This window comes from Lissotriton helveticus, chromosome 4_1 (assembly GCF_964261635.1).
Source record: "Lissotriton helveticus chromosome 4_1, aLisHel1.1, whole genome shotgun sequence".
Classification (NCBI taxonomy): domain Eukaryota; kingdom Metazoa; phylum Chordata; class Amphibia; order Caudata; family Salamandridae; genus Lissotriton; species Lissotriton helveticus.
In genome coordinates this window covers 1,823,570,597-1,823,595,869 of record NC_136063.1, presented here as the reverse complement: position 1 = coordinate 1,823,595,869, position 25,273 = coordinate 1,823,570,597, and the positions used below count along the sequence as shown (strand labels likewise).

Sequence of the window (25,273 nt, the reverse complement as noted above, 5' to 3'; positions counted from 1 at the left end):
CGATTGGCTGGATGATGCATGTCCTAGGGACCAGGCCTGTATAGAGCCCTCATTCCGATGGATGAGTGCACATATTTCCAAGATACAATACAATATAGATTCTTTTAGTTACTTAAGATCATACACATTACTAATACACAGCATAATGCCATAGGAGCTTTCTGTTAAAGGAATATGTGATAACACTAATTCACATTAATGTCGTACTTTTAATGATGGCTAAATTAACATGAACTTGTTCAATTCAACATGATGTGACTGTGTGATAGAAGAAACCCACTTGTCTAAACTGCACCAAAATGTGTCCTCATTGTGTTGGATAAAAACACACAGTTGTTATACACATCTTGATACAGTCCTCATTGTGATGGATAAAAACGCTTTACTAATACCCAACATAATGTTAAAGAAGCTTACTGTTAATGGAATGTGCAATAAAACTAAATCGCATTAATGTAGTACTTCTAATGAAGCTACAATAACATGAACGTGTTCAATGCAACATGATGTGACTCTGTGTTAGCAGAAGCACACATGTCTAAAATGAACCAAAGTGTGGTCCTCATTGTGTTGGATAAAAACACACAATTGTGACACACATCTTGATACAGTCTTCATTGTGATAGATAAAAACGCCAACCTCTGTAATAGGTACCACAATATTAATTGTGGCAGATAGGGGTACACAACCCTGTCTCACACAATTTAACATGGTCCTCAGTTTGACCTATAAGTGCACATAGGAGCATAAGCCACCTTTATATAGGAGTAATTGTAAAGCATAAAAGAGCACCTTCTTGTGATACACAAAATATGAAATGGTTTTCTGTGTCCATAAGAAAGGTTCATATGCTTGATACACATGTAAAGTTGCGGCAGTGTCTATTACATGTTAGAAACACAAAAGAAAACTGTAACATGTGCTTTGCTATGCTCCTTTTTGCAATGTATAAAACCTCACAATTTACACACATGGTCATCTGAATTGCATACCACAATGTAGTCCTCATTTTGATGGATAAAAACACGCAAGAGTTTTTTTTTTTATCAGAGTGTGGTGTAATATCACAGAGAGTTAAAACATGCACTGTGATCTCGTTATGAGTTTGATGGACTAAAAGTCTTAAACAAATCATATTTATTGAACCCAGATGGGACCAATCTCACATGAATACAGTTGTAATGAGGAATTGGTCTATTTCTATTAAGAATCCTATGGTAGCCTTGTTATTGTATGCCAGCACATCACAAAGTCTCTGCGATTAATTACAAATGAAGAAATAAACCAACATGCAGTTGTAGTGCACTGCATGATATTACCCTCCTTGTAATATTTAAAACATGCACATCCATGTAAAACTATATGAAATTGCCTTCTATGATAAATAGACAATCTCTCATGTTGTAACAGATAGCATGATGTGCTCCTTAATGTGATGTATCAAAGCAAGGGATCTTGAAATCTGTCATGGCATCTAGCGCTCATTGCACTTGATAAACACAAATTAATTTGTTACATACAATGAGATATATTCCTATTTGTTATGGAAAGAAGTTAATTCTTGGTAACAGTACTTTAGGTACTAGCACACTTTTGCAACAGACCTAGTCGTGTGGTCATCACAGTGATAGGAAAAAGCTCAGTTGTGTAACACACAACATCATGCGGTCCTCATTGTGATGGATAAAATCAAACTGCTGTGATGCACAACATGACTTGATCCAAAGTATGATAATAGTAGCTCACATATATAACATACCAACACATCTGTAACACTCAAAGCTATGGTCATTTTAGAGGGCAGGAGCAAACCACTGGCAAGGTTATGATTGTGACCCTGCTGGTTCTTTTTTTTTTTAAGGTTTCCCAAGAAAGTTTTATTCGGCTGACGCGTTTCAACCAAACTGGTCTTTCTCAAAGCCAATACATACGTGGTGATTATACCCTATCACCTATAAACACCAAGCTCACATATGAGTAAACATAGTGAAAAGACTTTGTTGGACCTTGTACGATGCCCAGAACCTTTGGAAGAAGGCCTGATATAAATAGGTCTAGGCAACGTAAATAAATTAACACAAGTGCATGATTTACCTTATGCTTTCACATGATCACAATATATAGGGTCATCAAAAATATATATAAATATTTATCTTAATAACAGATAAACATTTAAGTTCTACTAAGTTTCTAAACTTGTATAATTAATGAAAAGCACATACTCGACACGGGTACATTGAGAAACGCCACCCGAAAATAACAAATCCAATGCCTGTCATCCCAGCACACCATGCGCAGCCGCCACGCCGCCCCGCAACCATGACCCTGCTGTGATTCATGATGCTTTTTCAATAAAGGATTTAATAGCGCACAATGTTGCAATATGAAATGTGATATAATCATTTTAATGGACTAAACTATCAAAAACAACTCCTGCTTATCAGCACCTAAGGGGAACAATCTCTGTCAGGAGTGCACTCAGAATCGGGTACAGTCCTACCTCTATCAAGCATCTTAAGGCAGCCTTATGAAATTTTTGTGCAGTGAAATGCCGGCGGTGGGGAACGCGAGTCTTTCAATGAAGGGCTCAGCTCCTTCAATTATAAGTTCCCGATCGAGGTCCTCCTCTGCTGCCTCATCTCTCCCTGGTATGCCAACAATGCGGAAGTCCTTGAAATACTTGTGTTCCCCACCGCCCGCATTACACTGCACAAAAATGTCAATGCATCACGGGTTCTGCCAGAAATCATACGCTTCACATGGGATGTACATCGTACATGAGGAGAAGAACCATGTGAGGCCCCCATGAGAACCATTCACAAAGCTACAGCTTGAAAGCCATTAACAAGTCCCCCCTGTCATCATCTAATTATTTTGAAGCGTGAATATCATATTGAAGCACCAGCAACCGCCGCGGTCGTTTCTGGACACAAGAGAAAAAGGACCACACCCCTTGAGTTCATAAGGCATCATCACCCGTGAGAATTCCCTCACCTCAAATGTGAATGACCAGGTCCTGGTCCTGAGGAGAACCCTGAAATCAAATAGGGTTCTGAAATGTGTCGACCCCACCCAGCCAGCAATAATCACCACCAATCAACCGACCCATACCGAGTACAAACAGGACATTTAGGCCTGGTGTAACTGTTTAACTGCGTCGCTGGTTATGGCAGGTGTATGTAGTGAAACACATAACTGAATTGTACCGCCATTGTTCTTTATGTTAAAATAAGGACTGGTCTATTGTTTTGTCATGTTTGGCCATTTCCTAAGTATTTGTTATATGTCCAAAGTACTGTTACCATTGTGTTGTTGATATATGTTTGTACTAATTGTTCTTCTTTAAGACATGAAAGAAATATCCATCTTGTTTGTTCCACAAATAAATGAACAAATAACAAGTGTAATGAAAACAATATAACTACTTGAGAATCTAAGGTGGTTATTTATGAATGTATTTATTCCAAAATGTACGTCCAGACCTTTTTCTTGTTTCCAACTTTCTAAAAAGTGGCATTTTTAAAATTGAGGATTGAAATATGAATTTACCATTCAAGATGGTTTTAAATTACTCTGATACCATTCATGACTTTCCTACCTGCTCCCAATCAAAAATTAACACTTATTAAATGTAATAAGGTACTCAATGGTATGCTATGAAAGAGGCAGGCCTTGCAATAGTGACTACCAGGACATGTCAGATTAAAAACTACATGTCCAACTTTTTAAAGTAAACTGCACCTTGCCCTATGTGCTTTTGAGGGCCTACCCTTTAGGTGACTTATATGTACTCAACAGATTGGTTTATGCTTGGTAAAAGGTTTATTTTGACATGTGGAAATGGCAGTTTACAATTGCACCCACAAGCTGCAGTGGCAGACCAGGGACAGGTTAAAAAAAGTCTACTTAAGTGGGTGGCTCAAAAAGTGCTGTAGGGACACTAATAGCATTTAATTTACAGGCTGTGGGTGTACATGCAATATCACTTTACTAGGTACTTGCAAATAAATTAAATGTGACAATGGGGTCTGTAGCCCAATTTTATCATGTTTTAGGGAATGGGAACAAGCACTTTAGCACTGGTTAGCAGTCCTAAGGCCAACAAAAGCAAATTCATAAATATAGTGGGGGTGAAGGCAATAAGCTTTGGGGATGATCACCCTAAGGCTGACTGGTCTAACAAGCATTGACTTGTAACACACTGCATAATATTTTTCTCCTGGTGATGTTTAAAGCATGCACAACCCTGCAATACACACAGGACTCGACAAATCCACTCGCCCGCTCGCATTTGCGAGTGAGAATGGATGAGGACGAGCTATTTTTAGGTCCTACTCGCCCTTTCTGGCGAGTAGGAAATCAAACTAACTTTTGTCCTATGTCTTTGAAAACAGAGCAAAAGTGACAAGATAACACGATTTGAAGGCATTTTTATTGCTCACAAAGGGATTGAGCAATAAAGATGCCTTTAAATCTTGTTATCTTGTCACTTTTGCTCCGTTTTCAGAGACGGAGGTCAAGTGGGTTGCAGTCAGTTCGAGGGGATTTTCCATGGCACCAGACCTTCAGGACTAGTACCATTTTTCGGATTTGTCGAGCCCTGACAGTATGAAAATGTCCTCTGTGATGAATAGGCACACGCTCATATTACTAACAAACACCTTGATGTGGCCCTCAATGTGATGTATCAAAGAACAAAATCTTGTAGCATGCCATATTATCTGTTTCTCAGTGTAAATGGTACAACCACATGCAACTGTAATATACTAGTGATATAGTCCTTATTGAATAGAAAAGAAATTCATGCTTGATAGCAGTAGCATTGATAACAGCACAAATTTGCATCAGACCTAATGGTGAGGTAATTGTTATGAGAATAGGGTCAGATGTTTAACACACAATATCATATGGTCCTTGTTGTGATGGATAACAGATCACACTTTTTTGACACACACTAAGATATGATCCATATGATGGCAATAGAAGCACAGACATATCAGGCACCTAAACATGTGTAAAACTCATAGCTACTGAAAGACAAACACCTATGTTTCCCCATTTTAAAGATCAAAATAGGTTCAGCTCTACTCTTGCCTTCCAGGTCTTATCTGAGCGACCTCAAGTTCTTATGTTGAAGTTGACGTTTAACCAGATTTTCACAATTTATGGACAGAATTTACTTACAAATTGTCAAATGCCATAATTAGAGTTGGACGAATGGAATACACCTTCACAAACGAGATGGAGATCCCGTCTGCAGTTTTACAAGTGCTACAATGCTTAATCCGGGCCCTACATTTTTTACTACTTTAAGAAAATAGCACATGTGGCTGGAAACTGAAAAGCAGCTCTTCACTTCGCAAATGTTCAAAATACCAACTGAATTGAGGATGCAGAACTACACAAATTCAAAGGGAAACACAGTGAAAAGATGGATATTTAGCAGTTAGGAACTATTTTTTAAAGGTATTGTCTAAATAATACACTATTTTAAATTCAGTATGGTCAGTTAAATATTCGCTGGATGAAATAAGAAAGCAGTGTTTGCTAAATGCATATGTATTCTGTAATAAATTGTCAGTCACATACGAAAGGGATCCAAATAAAGACTGTTTTTTTTGACAAATATATACTGTGCCAAATAGGAAGACACTATATGTAAAATATAATCTGGTCCTCATAAACAGACTTGTAAAAAAACACACACCGGTCCTCGTAAAGCTGTTTGCTGTCTTTATGTAGTGTGTAAAAATGGTCTTCATAACTCTTGGATACGGGACATGTGCGGTCCTCATAAGGGGGTTATGTCAGAAAGTCTCAAAACTATTCCCATAATCGTTTTTTGAAAATCTGATATAACTTTCATACTGTCATTAAAGTATAAACATAAAATGTATGATCATTTTGATTCTCTGATGATCAGAAAGGGTGGCCCTCATAATGTAGGTTTTTTTCACTGGTCTTCATAGAGTGGTGTGTGTGTGTGTGTGTGTGTGTGTGTGTGTGTGTGTGTGTGTGTGTGTGTGTGTGTGTGTGTGTGTGTGTGTGTGTGTGTGTGTGTGTGTGTGTGTGTGTGTGTGTGTGTGTGTGTGTGTGTGTGTGTGTGTGTGTGTGTGTGTGTGTGTGTGTGTGTGTGTGTGTGTGTGTGTGTGTGTGTGTGTGTGTGTGTGTGTGTGTGTGTGTGTGTGTGTGTGTGTGTGTGTGTGTGTGTGTGTGTGTGTGTGTGTGTGTGTGTGTGTGTGTGTGTGTGTGTGTGTGTGTGTGTGTGTGTGTGTGTGTGTGTGTGTGTGTGTGTGTGTGTGTGTGTGTGTGTGTGTGTGTGTGTGTGTGTGTGTGTGTGTGTGTGTGTGTGTGTGTGTGTGTGTGTGTGTGTGTGTGTGTGTGTGTGTGTGTGTGTGTGTGTGTGTGTGTGTGTGTGTGTGTGTGTGTGTGTGTGTGTGTGTGTGTGTGTGTGTGTGTGTGTGTGTGTGTTTTTTTTTTTATTTTGTTTGTTTGTTTTGCCCAAATACTTTACACATTTCCTCTTTTGATAAGCCAGACTGCTCTGTGCCAAGCTACCGGAGTGTGCATCTAGCTTACCCTGATGAGAATTGTGGCTTCTGCTTGGACAGGGTGCAAACCTTTGCCAATAAGAAGCTCAATTTCTAACACTGGTCTGAAGCCTTTCTATGTACACAAAGTATATAGCCTCCTGCTCGAGTCTGCCCATCGTAAACAACTGCATTAGCCTTTCAGAGTTCCATAATCAAGGCCATTGAAGTCTGTAGACCTCGAACTATAGACCGAAGCTGCAATTTTCCACCACGCTAGCACCATCATAACAATTGGCCCATTATCTCGATGTGACTCCTGAGTGAAGTTACAGGTATCACAGGGATTACACTGTATCCAATAACACCCATGGTCTGGAGGAATTCATGTAGTAATTGGTAGGGTAATGTTGAGTCCTTTCTGCAGTTTATTCCTCATCATTTATTGTCAGCCAGTCACCCCGCGAACTGTCCCCTCTCACCCCATGTGCCCTTCTCCTTCCTGAATTGCTTATTCCTACAGTATTGGTAATTTGTAGGCACTAGAACTGCAGGCTGACTACCAATCCACTCAAAGAAGGGACTCTTAGTGTGCCAGCATGTCCAAAAATGTATTCAGGGCATCCAGTTATGCACGTCTGTAAAGCAAATTTGTTGTACCACCTTACAGGTTCCAGCACCACCGCCTTACAGGTTCTGGCATCACCTGATGTCAGTTTGTGCCGGAATTAGCTATCATGTTCATCGCTCTGTACGAAGAGAAATGGATCTTCAGTGAGAACCCTTTAAGCATCAGATTACTGTATGAAAAATATATCTCAACAATATTTTAATTAAATGGAAAGGCACTACAGAAGAACGTAAACAATTCCTGGATTGGTTGAACTCAAGAAGAAGAGATATTCAAGTTTCCATGTCACACAATAAAACGAAAATCCATTACCGACTACGAAATTTATTGTGTAGTTATTTAAAACCATAACAATATAAGATATTTAAAAGAAGTGTTCTACAAGGACGAAAGAGTCAGTGGGTCCTTGCGATACCCTCTAGTGTGACTGGCATCTAATATCTAAAGAAAAAACTCACGGTGCACAGTAGGCTTTTGTTAGCTTTGAGGTTATTTGGCTATTTAAAATCAATTTTAGATAAACCAAAGTAAAAAAATTATATGAAAAGCAGTAAAAATTGTTTAAATCCGCCACAATTGGGTTGAATACATAGCAATTGTTAAAACTCAATTACTGAGAGGTCAGACTTTATAATGCCTAATGTCTGTAGTACAGGAAGTAGAAGTTATCAATCTGCAGTCATCTCTGCACTTTGTTGTACATTTTTGAGAAGGTCCTGCACTACTTTAAAAAAATTTGCTGATTCTTGCCAGTTGAAGGGGAACCATGGAGCTAAAAATCCAGTTCATTGCATTGTTACATGTCCTTATGCCATGTATTAAAATAAGTGGCTTTAATAGTGTTCGCCTAACTGGGAGCTACTTCGGACAGCAGCAAAGTAAATGTGTAAATGTTTTAGTTTTTTAGCCGCCAAGTCAGCACTTAAAAATCTTAGAGAGCAGTGGCCAGCTTGGTTTGAAGTCTTTAATTTGTAATGCCAACATCCTTGCTGCCAGAATTTGGGTTAGGCAGGCTTTCCCGATTGTGCAATTACGATAAAATTCTTCTTGAGGGTCAATGTGCCAATCATTGTTATGTGATGCTGCCCGGGCCCCTAGCCGTGGTGTGGACTTAATATTTTCCATGTCCACGGTCTTCAAGAGGATTTTTATCTGTTTTTTCAATATATGGTTTACTGCAGTGTGTGTAACTGATAAAGCGTTTAGAGCAGTCAGATCGATTTGAAGAGTGGCTGCTGCTGCCGTTAGATAAGAGGGCCAAGGGTTATTTTTATATTTGAATATATTTTGCAGAATAAATGTCAAGGTGCCGGACATCGCCGTGATGAATCTGTAATAATACTTTAGAAAGGACCCCATGCTAGACCATTCAATGCCCTCCAGGCCAAATTCTATTCTCACCAGAGGTCCCCTGGTGTAATAAGGCAACTTGAACACACTTGTGTAGACTTTTAGATGTCATTTTTCAATAATGTTAATGAGTTGGGAGTAGGCCCCGCAAGTCCTCGATGCCGTAGGTGATTACAGATGGTAATACAACCCTGAGCACTTTTCTGATTGGGCCTGAAGTGGGGCTTTTTAGGGCTGTGTGCAATTGGCAGAGTCTGGTAGTAATTGATGCAGCTTTATCCTTTAAGTGGTGTATGTGTGTTGTAGGTGCACAATTTACTTAGAACCATGTGCCCAGGTAGTTATAGGATTTAGCTCCTGTGATTTTTAAGGGACCCAGAGACCAATTGCAGTTTGTTTGCTTTGACGTCCTTCCGAATGATAAAACCTTTGTTTTGGAGGTGTTTACTATCATCTGGTTTGCTATGTTGTATGTGTGAAGGGGGTTTAGTGCTCTCTGGATTTCTATTTTTGAGTTGTTGAGCAGAACAATGTCATCCGTGTACTGCACTATTGTGATCTTAGTTTTGCCTATTTTTGGGAGAATTAGATCGATATTGTTGAGTGCCCAGGACATGTCCGTCGTATATAGATTAAACAACATTCGAGCGAGAACACACCCTTGCTTTAGCCCTTGGTTAGTATTGATCTTCCTGTTTAATGCACTGTCTGACAGCTTGACCCTCACCTAAGTTGATGAATATAGTGATATAATGGCATTAAGCAAGCCACTTGGTATACCCCATACCTGGTGTTTACTCCATAAAATACCATTGTCCACCAGGTCAAATGCTGACGAGTAGTCCACAAACCATGCGTAAGGAACTGAGTAATTCCGGCTGTTTGCCTGGTGGAAAAGATAGGAAAGAGTAATTATGTTATCCAGTGTGAAGGAGTTGGGTCTAAAGCCTGTTTGACGGAATGGAATTATTGCATTTGTTGTTGCCCAATACTCAAGATCATTTAGAATTGCGGCTGCGTAGATCTTAGCCTCAATATCCAATAAGGCTATCAAACGATAATTGATGGGGTTCTGTCTGTCGCTCTTTTTAAAAATTGGATACAGTATTGATCCTCTCCAGCTGTCGGGCACTTGGTGGAACTTGAAGCAGATGGTAAACAATGAGGTAAGTATTGCAGGCCATAGTGCTAAATCTTCTTTGAACAGTTGGCCAGGGAGTCCATTTCGGCCAGGTGCACCTGGAGCTCGTGTTTTACGTAGTGCTTTTTGAATTCTATTAGTCCTATAGGTAGGGACACAGCCCTTTGAGTCGTCAACGGTTTCTGAAAATTTTGGTGGAAAAACTCTTGGTTGATCGACTACGTATAGCTTTTTTTACATGCAAGGTTCACATGGCTTCATTGATGGCATTACTCCTTATAACTTCATGACATGTTTTGTTTTTGATGTGCCTCCATAAATCGGCCTGGTTATGCTTGGTCATTATCGAATAAACCTATTGCCAATCCTTATCCCTCTGCTGATTTATTTTTCCTGCCATACCAATTGCTTATGTTTTCTTGCGCTTTGAAGTTCCAATAACAGCCCAGCTTTTAATTGTTCGTTCAGAGAGCTATTCAGTACAGATTGATTTTTATTAGAAAAATGTAACTGAAGTCACCCACAGACTTGACGGGAGTTCAATGATTCGTGGATGCCCCTGGCTATAGATGCCCAGTAAGTTAATAGGTATTCACCACTTTGGGCCTGTCCGGTAGTGGTTTCCGCAGATTGACGTGATCCCATTTTATTCTCTGGATTAAATGTGCTGATTCGTCAATAAGGGAGGTGCCCAGTACCTTATGACTTGCGCGTTTAGGTAGGTGAAGGTTAAAAATTGTAAGGAGGGGAAGGTGACCGCTATCATTTGAGGGATGTACTTTGAAACTCACAAGCTGGTTCATGAGTGTTTCAGAGGCAAAAACGTAATCAATATTGTTTATCCCCCTGAAGGTTTTCAGAATCTGTGTTGATGGCTCAAGGTTATTAGCTATGATCTATGTGGACTATGTGGACTTAAGTCTGTTTTTGCTTAAGACTTTGTTTAGTTGTGTACATAAGATGGTTAACAGTGATTTTGCTAGGTTTAAGCTTAAAAGTCTTGCTAGCCCAACTATATTCAATGACAGAAGAGTTATGTTTTTTTGAGACTTTGATGAGCACTTCTAACTACTAGTAATACGCTGTTTCTTCACTGGACAAGGCATGAGGCACCCAGTTCCAATTGGATTGATGTTCTCCCCCAATTTGTCCTGTTGCAATTTTCCTGATGGGGCCCCTTGTTGATGAATTAGTGCAAGCTATATGTTATTTACCAGTGAGTGATGGAGTGAGTGCCCAGTCCCCCTTAGTATGCTGTAGGGGTAAGCTTTTGGGTTGGATGGATTAATTCGCTTTTTTAGTGGCACTGGATATTTGAGCGCTGACATTTTTAGGATTCCTATGCCCCATTCGTCAAGAATAGACTTGCAGTGTAATATAACTTCAGCCAGTGAGTTTGTTTTTAGTGTTAAGAGTGTGGCTTCCCTCCTGTTACTGCACTCCGGGATGGTTTTGAATTCTACACTCAAAATGTCCTCAGACGTTATCTTAGACTAAATGGGAATAGCCTGGTCCAACCTTAACAGATTAGAACGGTTCAGTACATCATGGCTCCCTTCCGAAGGGTAAAGTGGGATGAGGGCCTCACCTAAACACTTTTTTTTTGTTTGACCTGCGTTGTGGGTATGGACAGGGGGGAAGTGATCGTTGGTGGTTGGTCTGATCATATCAAGCCCGGACGATGTTCTCTGTGGATCAGCACTTTTAGAGGTAAGTTGACTTCCTGCGGGACATGTGTTGTCGCCCATCTTAATGGTTGCTGCACCCTCTGCGTTTGAATGATGGACATTGAGGGTCGAGATAGAGGGTTTTGGTCGTGGTGAGACTTATATTTTTCTTGAGTGAAGAGAGAGCTAATGTCACAGTGCTGTGGGGTGGGGGTGCAGTCAGTTGCCCTGGTTCAGATTCTTTAGTCATGTGTCCACTATTTCTGGGCTGAATTTCCTTCTGGTCTTTCGTGGTTAATAATTGCACCCCCTGTGGGTGTATTCCTGGCATGGTGGATTGTGTTGCTGGACTTGGTAGAGTCTGTATTTGCTTTGGGTAGAGTGGGTGGCGAAGCCAGAGTTGCAAAGAATGGAAGAGCAGGTGATTGAACAGGTTGTAATATGTTCTTTGTTTTTCCACTACCTTTAAACAGTGGGTATACACTAGACAAGTTATCTGGTTTTCTTTGCTTAGGTGGAAACTGATTTGAAAAGCGTTCTGTTCAAGGCATGTGAGCTGTAGATCACATGCTGTGCATAGCCTGCCATCTAGTGTTGGGTCAGGATGTTTGCACTTTGTTTTTGTTCGAAGAAGTGATAGTACGCATGGGCATCAACTCCATTGTTTTTTCCGCCATCGGGTTCGGATGTGAATTGCTGCGCTCTGGTTTGGCACTGTTTCTCGTGTTCCCTTCAACGGGCAATCCACTATCCTCAATGGTATTGTCTCTCGATCGCGTTTCCCATTCTCCGCTTATCGTTTCGGCAAAAACCTTCGATCGGAAGACTCGTGGAGGGCCGTTGGGCCTACCCACACCGGGCTCGTCAGCAGTCAATCAAACGGACTCCGTTCAAGCTCTGTCCCCTCGCACCAACTTGCGCTAAGTGTGCATCCTCTGTCTATCCACATAACATGACAAAAAGCACTGTGATCGTTTTGATCGAAAAAAAGACGCTTTGGGACCGTCAGGCTCGACGTCGCGACATGCCTCAACAAAGCGGCTCCGCACCGGATCTCTTCGAGGAGGACTCTGGCCACGAGGAATCCCACGCGCAGGAAGCCAAAGTAGAGGAAGAACACATCTCCGTCTCTGAAGCAGGCTCCGACGCGGAAGACCAAGTAACACTGGGTCAACATATTGGGTGTACTGAGGTTTCCTTCCCCTACCATTTGTTAAACAAAAAGTCTCCGGTCCCTCCTCTGCCCTCGGACCTAGGTCTGCACCGACAAAACTTTTGAGCGCCCCGCCCTCGGGACCGGTGCTGAAGCACAAAGAAAAACCTTCCGGTTCGTACTCGAGTCGACCCTATACCGGCACCGTGCCGAAACCTTTGGCACCGAAACATGTCATGGTAACCATTCCACCGTTATCAAAGAGTAAATCTTCAGAGCCAAACAGTTTGATGCAGACAAAGGCGACCGAAGAAAAGACTTCGTTAGAAGAGCCTCGGTCCGATGTTCCACCTTCGGATCAGAAACAGAAAGAACTGGTAATAAATACAGGCACTGGGCATATCCATGCCAGATTAACGGCAAAAAGGCAAATGGGCCTGCTTGAGAATTACTACATTCTTCTAAAGAAGAAAAATGTGGGTATTAACCCTTCTCCACCTTACATTCCACCTCCTTCGCCCACTGATCCAAATGTACTAATCACACCCTCAAATTCACCACCACCACCACCATCACCTGACCCACAGGATGAAAAAAATGGGAATCAGTATAGGCCACACGATACTGACCCATGGTACCATTATGACACTGACCCAGACATGAATAATGGCCCTGATTTATATCCGTCCAGACCCTCACCACCCGACGAAAACATAGGATACATTGAGCTACTTAACAGGGCTGCCCATTATCATGGGGTGGAGCTGCATAAAGAGGCTTTAAAGAGGATTTCTAATTCGAAACCCTAAATTCCTCTCAGAAAGTTACTCATACGCTGCCAATGCTTAAGCGATGCTTAAGCATACAGATGAGCTCTTTAAGTATCCTGTGAGGGTTAAGAAAAGTATAAACCTGCACCTACTGTCCCCACCTATATCAAGGGTCAGCTGCCTTTAAACTCTCTGGTTGTTTCCAAGACAGCTAACTCACAGACCACAGGTGAGGCCCCTCCTCCTGATAAGGAGTCCAAATTAATTGATGACTCTGGCAAAAGGGTAGCGTCGCAAGCAGCCAATCATTGGCATATTACTAATGCTCAAGCTTGGTTAGCTTGCTACGATAGGGCTCATTATGATAAGTTAGAGAAGCTAACGCAATTTCTACCTAATGAGCATAAATCAAAGGCTAATGACCTCATTTAGGAGGGTAAATTAATCACAAATACCTCCATCAGGTGTACCTTAGATGCAGCAGACACAGAAGCCCCTGCAGTAAATACCAGCATATTGCTACTCGGGCATGCTTGGTTGGGAATTTCAGGATTTAAACCTGAGGTGCAAGCCTCTATTTTCAACCAACCATTTGACAAGGAAAACCTCTTTGGCCCAGCAGTTGACACTTCGTTGGAAAAAATGAAAAAAGACACTGAGGTTGCCAAATCCATGGGTGCTTTGCATTTACCTTCAAATAGGGGATCCTTTTGTTGCTCCTTTTACAGGGGTGGCTCCAAGAAAATATCCACAGAGGCTACCTCCTCCTCTTATAAGGGCAACAACCAATCGCCCTCATCAAGAGGCTATTTTAGAGGTGGGTAGATGATTTATGTGAAGCTGAATTTGCTGAAGGCTCCACATGCCCTGAATTGTATGCATCTGGACATAAGCTCCCCAACCAGTGAGCGATGCGTCTGCTGTTAGCACTATCTCTGGAACCCTACATTTCTACCAAAGGTCATTTCTGCTTTTCATATCAACCAGTCTGTTGAGTTGCCTGTGTTCTTCCCTCAATCAGATTCTGTGACAGAACGTGCTTTACACACTTTAGATGTGAAAAGACCAATTCTTTACTATATAGAAAGGACAAAACCTGTCCGCAAGACAAAACAGCTATTTGTCGTTTTTGCTCGACCACATAAAGGCAACCCGATATCAAAATCAGGCATTGCAAGGTGGATAGTCAAGTGCATTCAAATATGCTATGCAAAAGCAAAAAACTGTAACAATTCCTCCTAGAGTGCACTCCACTCGCAAACTAGGGGCTTCTATGGCATTTTTAGGAAACATACCCATTGATGATATCTGCAAAGGTGCAACATGGTCTACACCTCACACATTCACAAAACACTATTGTGTCGATGTGGTAGCAAGATAACAAGCTAATGTGAGCCAAGCAGTTTTGCGCACACTATTTCAAACCACTGCAACAGCTACAGGTTAACCACCGCTTTCGGAGATAGCTGCTTTTTAGTCTATGCACAGCATTTGATCTACAGCTCATGTGCCTCAAACGGAAAATGCTACTTACCTAGAATCCATCTGTTCTTGGCATGTAAAGCTGTTAAGTCACATGCGCCCACCCGCCTCCCCGGGTACCTATATCTGTTGCAGTTACATCTTACTAAGAAACATATGTACATTGACATCTCTTACTAACTCCATTATCACCCTATGCGGCAAACAATCTAACAATGCCCATGCACACGATCACCCAAAGGGGGAGTCACCTACCTTGTGACTGGAAAAGACTTCTTCGAACAAAAACAAAGTGCAAACATCCGGACCCAAGACTAGATAGCAGGTTATGCACAGCATGTGACTCTTAAGCTCTACATGCCAAGAACAGATGCATTCTGGGTAAGTAGCATTTACCTTCTCAGCTTTGCTTCTGAGCTTTTTTGTCCTTTTTTTTTTTTTTAGCTCTTTTTGATAAGGCAATGGACCATTGGTTTTCTTCAGCTGTTATTTTGCCCTTGCGATTGTCAAGCGATTTTATGTCCTTCGCTTCTGGGGGCGATTTCTGCACTATCGAAGATAGAGCAACTCCCTGGTTGCGGTTTCCTGCTTGGGCGTGCGGCAAGATTTTGTAAGAGCTTTCATTGGTAACCTCATACCCAACTGTGAAGTTTCCTTGTTGGCTGCCTCCAGTGAGCAGGTCACTCTTTCCTCGGTTTGTCCAGTTTCTGTATCTGTTGGTTTTGGTCGGGCCTGCTAAGAGTACTTTTTACTTGTTGTTGTAAGGCCGACTTTATATCCATTATCATTAAGTTCAGGGCATCTGGCAAGGTGCATAGTTTCTCTGCAATCTGATGGAAGAAGCATGATGCACAAGGGATTTTTTTTGCCGCCTACATTTTTTAACCTCTTTTGCAGAGAGCTGACTTTTTCCTCTATTTTTAAGATTGAGATGGCCAAAGCTTGGATTAAGTCAAGTTGCAATTCCAGTTTGTCAGACTGCCATGTCAAGGCGTTTACTGTTTCGGCTAAGGTGGCATTTATGGAGGACAGTAGGGAGTCTTGATCAATGTTGTTTTTAATGTTTTTGGTGGTAAATGATATAACATTTTCTTTAATGCTCATGCTCATCTTAGAGCAGTGGTCTTATGGTAGTTGGACCTCATGCTGCCCAGGTCCTTTTTCGATCTCTATGAAATGTATTGTGTATTTATCCTTGCTGTAAGGTAAAGCCATGAACTGGCCCAGGCCTGCATCTGTTCCCCTTTGGCAACTTTTAAGAGATTCATGATCTACTCATTCGGTTAACCTAAGGCAGTGGCCCACTATGCCTTGTTGTCCTGTGCCACCTTTTTTTCCCTGTGGCTGTGAATTTGAGCAGCCGTAGTTATATTGTTTATTTTAAGCAGGGGTTGTGCCTTCAACGAGCAATCCATGGGGGTTAAAAGGCAAGTTTTAATATGAATATCATTTTCGCCTCCTTGATCTTTTCCCATCATGTTAGTTGATCAATGTCTGCCAGCAAACTATCCGGAGGGCTTCTAGATTATATATCTATTACTGAACTATTTGTTAATTGTTGGTGAACCTGGATGTGCCTGCTATTTATTCTGGGGGGACGGGGTTATGAGCGATATATTGTCTACTATGGGGGCAGGGGTGGCTGCTGGGCTTCCATTGAGGTCCCTTTTCCTAATTGAGCCTAGGGTCTCTAGATGAACAGGCTGAGGAGGTTTTTTATAGAAGTAATCAGTTATTGAAGTTTTTTTGCAGTTTCTGGAGTGCCACTGCTCCGGATAAAGCTAGCCCTTTTCCTGTCCTTGCGGTCCCTTGCTGTGAATGCGTGTGCAGATATTAATGTTAATGGAGTATCTTTAAGGGGCATAATAGCTTCCAAAGTCTCCAAAGTCAGTAAGTTTGTCTTATTAGGACTGAAGTTAGGCATTGCGCCAAAGGAGAAAGGTGTGCATAGACCATTGTAGGTTGTAATCAGCAATTCAATTGCTTGGGGTGATTTTTCATCCTTCCTTTTTTCAGTGGCATTAGCATGTCGTTGATGGAATATTCTATGTAATAAGTTTCGTCCCTGGAGGAAAGGATATGTCCTCCTAGTTACTTCCCGATTGGTGGCCTTAGCTGCTGTATGGTGTATAGATTTCTCTGGGTGGGCTGGGTCTCAGATGAAGACATTCGGAGAGCCGTGAGAGGTTTAGCTGTGGTGAGATACGATGAACAGGCTGAAAACTGTGGTTATGACTGTAGTTGTGACTGTGGCAGTGGTTGGGGTTGTGTCTTTGATTGTGGAGTATGGTTGTGTTGCTGTGCCCCAGCAGTGGTGGTTAATCCAGGTGCCACCCCTCACTTGTCGGGGCTTCGAAGTACTATTCAGGCCGCCTTTTAGCAGGCAGCTGGCGGTTCACTCAAAAAAATAAAAGGAATGGGTCTCTCCAAATTGGAGTAAGAGTTGTTATACACTGGTGCAACTTTGATAATTTGTACCTGGGAGGCCTGTCACTCTTGGCTATAGAATACCCAGTTTGGCCCAGTTGAGCCTGCCTGCAGTCATGCTGTCCTCTGGTGCCCCTCCAGTGGTCCTTCAGCAGTTCCCGGGCAGTTAGGGGACCAGTCCAGGTTATGGAGAAGTGGGGAAGGGGGAAAAGGGGACTGTCTGGCTGCAGCCCCTATAACTCCTTTGCTCATCTGGACCGAGCTGTAATATAGAACACAAACTCCGTCTTACACGTAATGAATGTCTTAATGGGCCAATTCTTGCATGTATGTGACTGTGTCACTTCAAGGGTGTCCGTGCTAAATTTACAAGACTTGCACCTTCTTCTGCAATGTATAAAGCCTTTGTCTGATTGAAGCCAGTTTTCTGTTGAGGAGGAAGGAAACGTAAGTAATAAAATTATAATTAACATTATATTGGGAGAAGGCGTGTTTAGACAAGTACTTTGGACTTCCAAGCATTAAGAAGGGGCATTTTTGAAATGTCATGCCCTAACACTAGAGGGCCATCAATTTCTCATCTGGATAATAGGAATTTGTAGTAGCTGAAAATATCATGCAATTTTCATGTTTTTTCTTGTTGAAAACATCTGATATGCATAATAGAAACTTATGTGTGTTATGATAATGTTCTTTTGATGATTTATGTAATAGTGAAATCTCACAGTGGGTAACCCCCAGTGAGCAAAGTCTTTGCCTCAGTGAGGGCTGAAACCCACAGTGTCCGAGTCTCCTCTACCTTTGCAGCCTCCCTCCTCATTCATTTTCTGTCTCATTACCCAGGCTACAACCGACAGAATAAAACCAAAGGGGATGATGGACGGAGTGTTGAACATTACTGGCACTCACCCCAATCAACGGATCTGGGTTTAATCCATCATCACTCCGGTGATCATCCATCCATCCAGCTCATTCCGCCACCCCAGTTCAGGCATGGCCGTACGCAAATCCTGTGCCTCACGGGAACAGTCCAGCCTGAACTGCCAGACTATGTCTTCCCTGGACCGGAAACAAGCATCCTGGGACCGGTTTCTGGTTAATCAGCCGTCATCAGCCAGGCTAGCATGAATCCAGTGGCAAAGTGAGCAAGGGACCCACGTCTGGGCATACCCTGCCAACTTAGGGCAAACAAAGGGGATGATGGACGGAGTGTTGAACATTGCAAGCACTCACCCCCAGTCAACTGATCTGGGTTAAATCCATCATCATTCTTTAGCTCACTCTGCCACCCCAGTTCAGACATGGCTGTATGCAAATCAGTCTGACCCTGTGCCTCATGGGAACAGTCCAGCCTGAGCTGCCCGGCTATGTCTTCCCTGGACCGGAAACAAGCATCCTGGGACCGGTTTCTGGCTAATCAGCCGTCATCAGCCAGGCTAGCATGAATCCAGTGGCAAAGTGAGCAAGGGACCCACGTCTGGGCATACCCTGCCAACTTAGGGCGAACAAAGCAAAACCAAAGGGGATGATGGACGGAGTGTTGAACATTGCAAGCACTCACCCCCAGTCAACTGATCTGGGTTTACCCCATCTGCATTCTTTAGCTCACTCTGCCACCCCAGTTCAGACATGGCCGTATGCAAATCAGTCTGACCCTGTGCCTCATGGGAATAGTCCAGCCTGAACTGCCAGGCCATGTCTTCCCTGGACCAGAAACCAGCATCCTGGGATTGGTTTCTGGCTAATCAGCCGTCATCGGCCAGGCTAGCTTGAATCCAGTGGCAAAGTGAGCAAGGGACCCATGTCTGGGCATACCCTGCCAACTTAGGGCGAACAAAGCAAAACCAAAGTGGATGTTGGACATAGTGTTGAACATTGCAAGCACTCACCCCCAGTCAACTGACCTGGGTTTAATCCATCATCATTCTTTAGCTCACTCCGCCGCCCCAGTTCAGATTTCTTCCCTGGACTGGAAACATTGTTCTGCATTCTGTCCATCAACTGTTGTTTTTGCATTTTGTCACCTCGAGTGGGACGGGTATGCTCAGACGTGAGTCCTGTGCTCTCCATGCCACTGTAATCAAGCTATCCTGGCTGATGAGGGCTGAAAGCCTGAAACCGGTCCTAGGATGCTTGTTTCCAGTCCTGGGAGGACCTGGCTTGGCGGTTCGGGCTGGACTGTTCCCATGGGGCACGGGGTCAAGACTGATTTGCATATGGCTGGGTTCAAACTGGAATGGCATGGTGAGCAAAAAAACGATGGATTTGCGTCCAGATCTCTGTACTGGGGTGAATGTATGACGTTGTTCTGCATTCTGTCCATCAACTGTGTTTTTACAACCGACAGAATCCAGCCAGCCTCACGTTTTTCAGACGGCTCTGACTGACCTTCAATCAGTTCCTCGTCACAAAACAAAGGGACCGCAGGTCTTTGCTCGCACAGCACTAGAATATAAACTGCTGTCACTAACTGGCACAATCACACTGCATGCAAAAGCTCTATGGATAACAGCAGGAAACATACTTTCAGTAGCAGCATTGCTGTATCCGAACACACAGAGTACATTCATAGATAGAAAACTGTAGCCAGTCTTGCACCTGAATACTGGATGAAAATTGTCCCATTGCAAAAAAATATATTTTATACAAATGCGTGGTTGGCAGGGATTTCGTGTCTCTCAGTGGTGGCTATTGTGGAAGGAATATGTAAAAAGGAAATGTTCACAACGTCACAAAGTCTGAAATTCTGTATACAATGATAAACAGTCCGATAGGCATGCTGCCTTAAAGAGGCTGATGTCTACATGCAGTGCTTCTCATAGTAAATGCCGTATGTTTTTATATTTTTCTGATTGACCTCTCCAGTTATCTATTCTGGGCTTTTTATCTGGTTCTGGGGATATTTTTAGATTTACAGTGTGTCACTGGATTGTGATGCCGATCCCTTTTTTGATCGCAGCTTAATTTGGAATCTTCTTCTCTGTGCTAATAATACTAGAGGTTGCAGTTAACACTTATGTTTGGAGATCATAACCCTGGGATGAATTTCTGAACTTGAAAGTGCGCCTCCAGATAGTATTACCTAAAGGAGTCCTAATTCGAAAGTGCAAAGCATTTCTTTTAGAAATGTCGGAGGACATATCTTCCCCACTCCTGTTCTGAAAAGCAGCTGTTAGGAGATAATGGTGCATCACAAGATTAATGTTGACACTAGTAGAGAGTAGATGATCTTTATTCTGTTACTGGGATAAAAATCCACAGGAAGACATAACTCCTATAATGACATCTCGATATGATTATCTAATTATTTATAAAATGCATATAAATATAGCTTATAAACTGCACAATGCTTCCTAACCAATGGAAGGCTATAGAAACACACACATTAGCAAATGAGAATGTTAGGGCAACGATAGAAGATATCCATTCACCCATTTACCTAATGTGATACACATTTTTTTTAAAAACCCTATTCATGATACTCAGCACACATTTTTTTTAAAAACCCTATTCATGATACTCAGCTTGCCATATTATCTGACCGTGTCGTCTTTTGGGGAAACGTGTAATTGAACCAAAAGGAATCCATTGACAATATCACTTGTCCTCCCATTCCATCCGAAATTCCAAAATAATATCTTAGTTCGAAACTGGTGGAGAAATGATGGTAGGAGAAAACACTGGAGCCACTGATTAAAGACAGGGACTGGATACTGACTGGGGGGATGCACTTGTTGCTTTCTATAATAAAATATATGCCCAAGAAATTTGGAAGATGGCCATAGACCTCTAGGACGTACCACTTCCGCAATGCATTGACACTCAAATGGATTAAGGTGCATCTCTGTCACTGTCCTGATGAAGGCCTCACTGAAACTATCAATTTAGGATTCGAAACATCGACCACATATCGCAGTTGGAGTGCTTTTCTGGATCTCAGACCAACTAGATGGAACTTTACATATGAAATCCCTCCTCACTTGCTTTCGTAACCTTATGCAGCCATTTAAGACTCTAATTGTTCTCGAATTTTCTGTTGTATTTGTGTATCACAGGATAGTGAGGTCTGTGCAGTGGTGCAACAAACAAGATTCCCAAGCATGCAGTTTGCAAGACCAGTCACAACTGTAACCATTACGACCAAGACACCTCAAACGAGTTGCAGTTCTCACATGGAGAATTATATCAGTGTGATAGAACTAACAACAGTTCTTCTGGCCCAGAAAGACTATCTCAGGTGACATTGAGTGTTGTCACCACCCCAGCATTTTTTTCTCCTAAACAAGGAGAGGTAAATTGTGTTCACTCCTGCCCTCATCCCTGATTTCTCTAATAACACAGATTTTCAATAAATGCAGGGGGTCCAAGATGACATTGATTCTCATGGAAGCAGCTTGGGTAGGTCAGATCTGGATCTCCCATCTGATACATTTGATGATGATTCAGTACAAGACATTGCCATCCAATAATGCAGCATGTCTGCGCCAAATCCAGAAGCACTGAGCATGACAGCTTGGCTCCTGATATCCTAGTATTTGATTGCTTGAATCTTCCACAAAGATATGTGAACATAAGTAGGAAGGCTTGCAGGCTGGCAACAGGGACATGTTAAACCACACCATGGGCACTATTCATACCACAACCAACTAAAGGGTTTTCCACTTTCTGTTCGCAATCTGTTACAATACCTGCTGCACTGAGTTGATGCCAACGAGAGTGGTGCAGCTGTTTGGATTCACTGATCTGTTTTTTCTGCCTACATGAGGAGTACACAAAACCAATCACTTTATCACAATATATGACACTTTTTGCATGCATTAAACAACTTTCCCTATAACTCCAACCACCACCTCCAGCTCTCCTAGTAAAAATTGAAACATGGTCTTAAGAAGATTTGTGTTTTATTTTAAGTCTGTGCAAGCTGCGTTCTTTGGGATTATAACCATAAAAGTGGCATTCTTAGTGGGTATATTTCCCTTCACACAGTAAGGTAAAGTCGGATTGTAGATTTGTAGTTGTGAAATAACCATATCGGCAAGATGCTGCACGCTTGTTCCAGATACCCAATGTGATATGAACTAAAATATTGAATTTGCTACGTTTTCCTTTAAACCAAAGTGCAGACTTTGGCTCTTAAACGAGTACTGATGTATGCCATGCACAAGAGGAAGCCCATGGGCAAACCGAGCAACTGTTTCTTTAGCATGCACCAAAATTGGTAGAGGAGTTTGTGAAAAAGGGAGCAAACTGGGTTGGATTGCTCCAGCTATCCAGTCATTTTACTCATTAGCTGACAAACCGTTACATGCAAATCCGTGAGTACATACTACTAAGAAAAAAAACTGCTTCCTTACATTCATTGGACCTTTTTAGCAGCAGTATGCAAGGCAGGTCTTTCATTCACACATTCACTGAATATTGGGGACATGACATGGACTCCTGACTTGCGCCTCTAAATGGATTACTGTTTTTTATAGATAATGCGAAGTATGTTGGGCTAGGAAATGTTCAGACTGCAAAAGAAAAAATGTCAAGTTTTGCTGCTTGGGTCTTATCTATGATTTCAATACCCTCCATCCTTCCATGCGAATAATACTGCACATATTAAGGTTTGCATTGTGCAATATTCAGTCACGTACACTTAACATCGTCCTTCCCAAATTACCATAAGGAAAAATTACATCTAAAGGTGTTAAGTCATTGAGCATTATCATTTTAGAATCTACATCATTTATAGTAGCAACAAAAACTTTGTTTTAGATGTTTTTCAAGACCAGCCACATGTCGGCAGAATAACACACCGCACTTGTGACCTCAAACGGCAGATCTATTGTTACAGTAAGTTACTTTTTCCATCCAGTAAAGCCGTGCTGAATAAATAAACTTTACTCTCTTTTCTGATATTTTAAAGCAAAAAAAGTGAAAAAGAAAATATCCAACAATTTCTAATAACTGAAAATGTCACCAACTTAACTATTTGAATGATTTAAGAGTGTGTTCAGTCATTAGCGATGTCATGTTATAAAATGTTGAACAGACCTGTTCATAGTTCTGGTAGGGTAGATGCTAGAAAGCACCAATTCATTAGTTGTTCTTTACTTTTTCTATACTCATGCCTCTGTTCTGTGAAGTATTTTTCACTTGCATGAACGTCTTTATTTTCCACTGTTTGTGTATTATAATTTAGGGAGCTGCGGATGTAGGTGATGGGGCACCCAGTAAGGGTGATCTGGTCGTCTCTCTGAAATATATTCCACCAAAATCCAACGGCTCTGCTGATAGGCGGAAGGGTGAGTATTCTTGCTTGAAATAAGACGATGACCTAGTGCTGGCTAAAACAGATCCCCAAATTAACAACCAAAGTATAATCTTTTTGTCGCACCTTTCGGAAAGGCTGTCTCTTGTTATTGTTTTTAAATGCAGCAGCCTTAAAGATCTGGAAGCATGCATGCTTTGTTCTGCTTCACCGTGTGCATTTTACCTTTTGGGTCCTGATTTACAATGGGAAGTGATATTTTTTAATGTGTTCTTATTAAGACTATGTTTGTCGTGCCATGTGTCATGCGATCTTTTTAAGGCACTTGGGCCGAGTGGTAAGGTTAGCAGAAGAAATAAGCTGAAAAGACATTAACAGACTGGTACACATTTTTAGGTTGCAGACATTCAGAAAGTTGACCTAGGAATTGCTTACCATTGGCTGTGTGGTTGGCTGTCCAGCTCTAATTCGTCCCTCGCGTTGCACTAACCCGTTTACCATATTTCTTCCACAAACTCGATTTCTGTAAACATCTCTTTAAATCTTGTTCTAATCTTGTCACATTAGCTGTACACTCAAAGACAAAGGTCAGATATCAGGCTATGTCTTCCAGGAAGCTTGCTATTTATTTTCTTTCTCTGACTTCAAAGTGAGAGATTCATGTGACAATGATGGTGGCTAGTGGGTGCTGATTGAGGAAGATTTTACAGATGTTATTTCTTTTCTAGCACACTACAAAATGTAAATATCTGTAAATTAACTGTGCTGATGATCAAATCGATACATTGGGCGATGGCATTTCCACACATCGTTTGTGCTCTGTATACTTTTATCAGTAAAACTGTATGTGTGTGCAAATGTAATGTTTATTTCAATTGAAGATATGTTGTCTGTAATGGCAGTACGCTGCCATACCATCCATACTCCACGTTACCCCACTCCACTCTTCTCTGCACCACCCCCCCACAACCCTTCCTACTCTACACCATTCCACTCTGCCAATGCACTCCACCCCATACTACTCTACTATGCACCACTGCACTCTTTGCCAATGCACTCTACACCACTCTCTGCCACTGCACTCTACACCATTTTTCCAAAACCAATGCACTCTATGCCAATCTTCTCTGCTCCAAATCACTCTACGCCACTGCACTCTACGTCACTCTGTTCTGCGGTGTCACTCCACTCTGTGCCACTCTATTCTGCTCTGCACCACTGAACTCTATGCCACTTTACTCTGGGCCACTGCACTCCACTACCCACCACTTAAATTTACGCAACTGCACTCTATGCCACCCTAATCTACACCACTGTATTCTACGACACTCTATAGCACTGCACTCTGTGCCACTTCACTCTGAAACAATCTATTCTGCCACTGCAGACTAAACCCTTCTGTGCCACTCATCGCCACTGCTCTCTATGCCAATATATTCTACACCACTACTCAAAACCAATACACTCTACACTACTGCACTCTGTTAGTCTAGTCTGCACCACTGAACTTTACGCCACTTCACTCTATACCACTCTACTCTGCTCCACTTTACTCTATGCCACTGTACTCTACTCAGCATCACCCTATGCCACTCTTCTGCACTCTCCCAATGCCACTCTAATCTACTGAGCACCACTGCACTCTACCCCACTTCACTATATGTATCTCTACTCTGCACTACTCTACTCTATGCCAGTGCACTCTACCCCACACTACAATGCACCAATGCACTCCTTGTCACTGCACGCTACACCACGCTACTCCATCCTGCAACCCTGCGCTCTTCTTTAATTCACTCCACGCCATTACTTTACACCACTCCACACTGCACCATTCTACTCCACACCACTTCACTCTACTCTGA

General features: G+C 42.1%; 1 protein-coding gene across 3 annotated transcripts in view; it reads left to right on the top strand.

Annotated features, from left to right (window-relative positions):
• SYTL4 (synaptotagmin like 4) overlaps positions 1-25,273 on the top strand; it is a 964,177-nt gene that overhangs the window by 902,875 nt on the left and 36,029 nt on the right. For all 3 annotated transcript variants that reach the window (XM_078688458.1, XM_078688460.1, XM_078688459.1), the window contains one exon: positions 23,340-23,442. In XM_078688458.1, the coding sequence (XP_078544584.1) occupies positions 23,340-23,442 (103 nt within the window). The remainder of the gene's footprint in view (positions 1-23,339; positions 23,443-25,273) is intronic.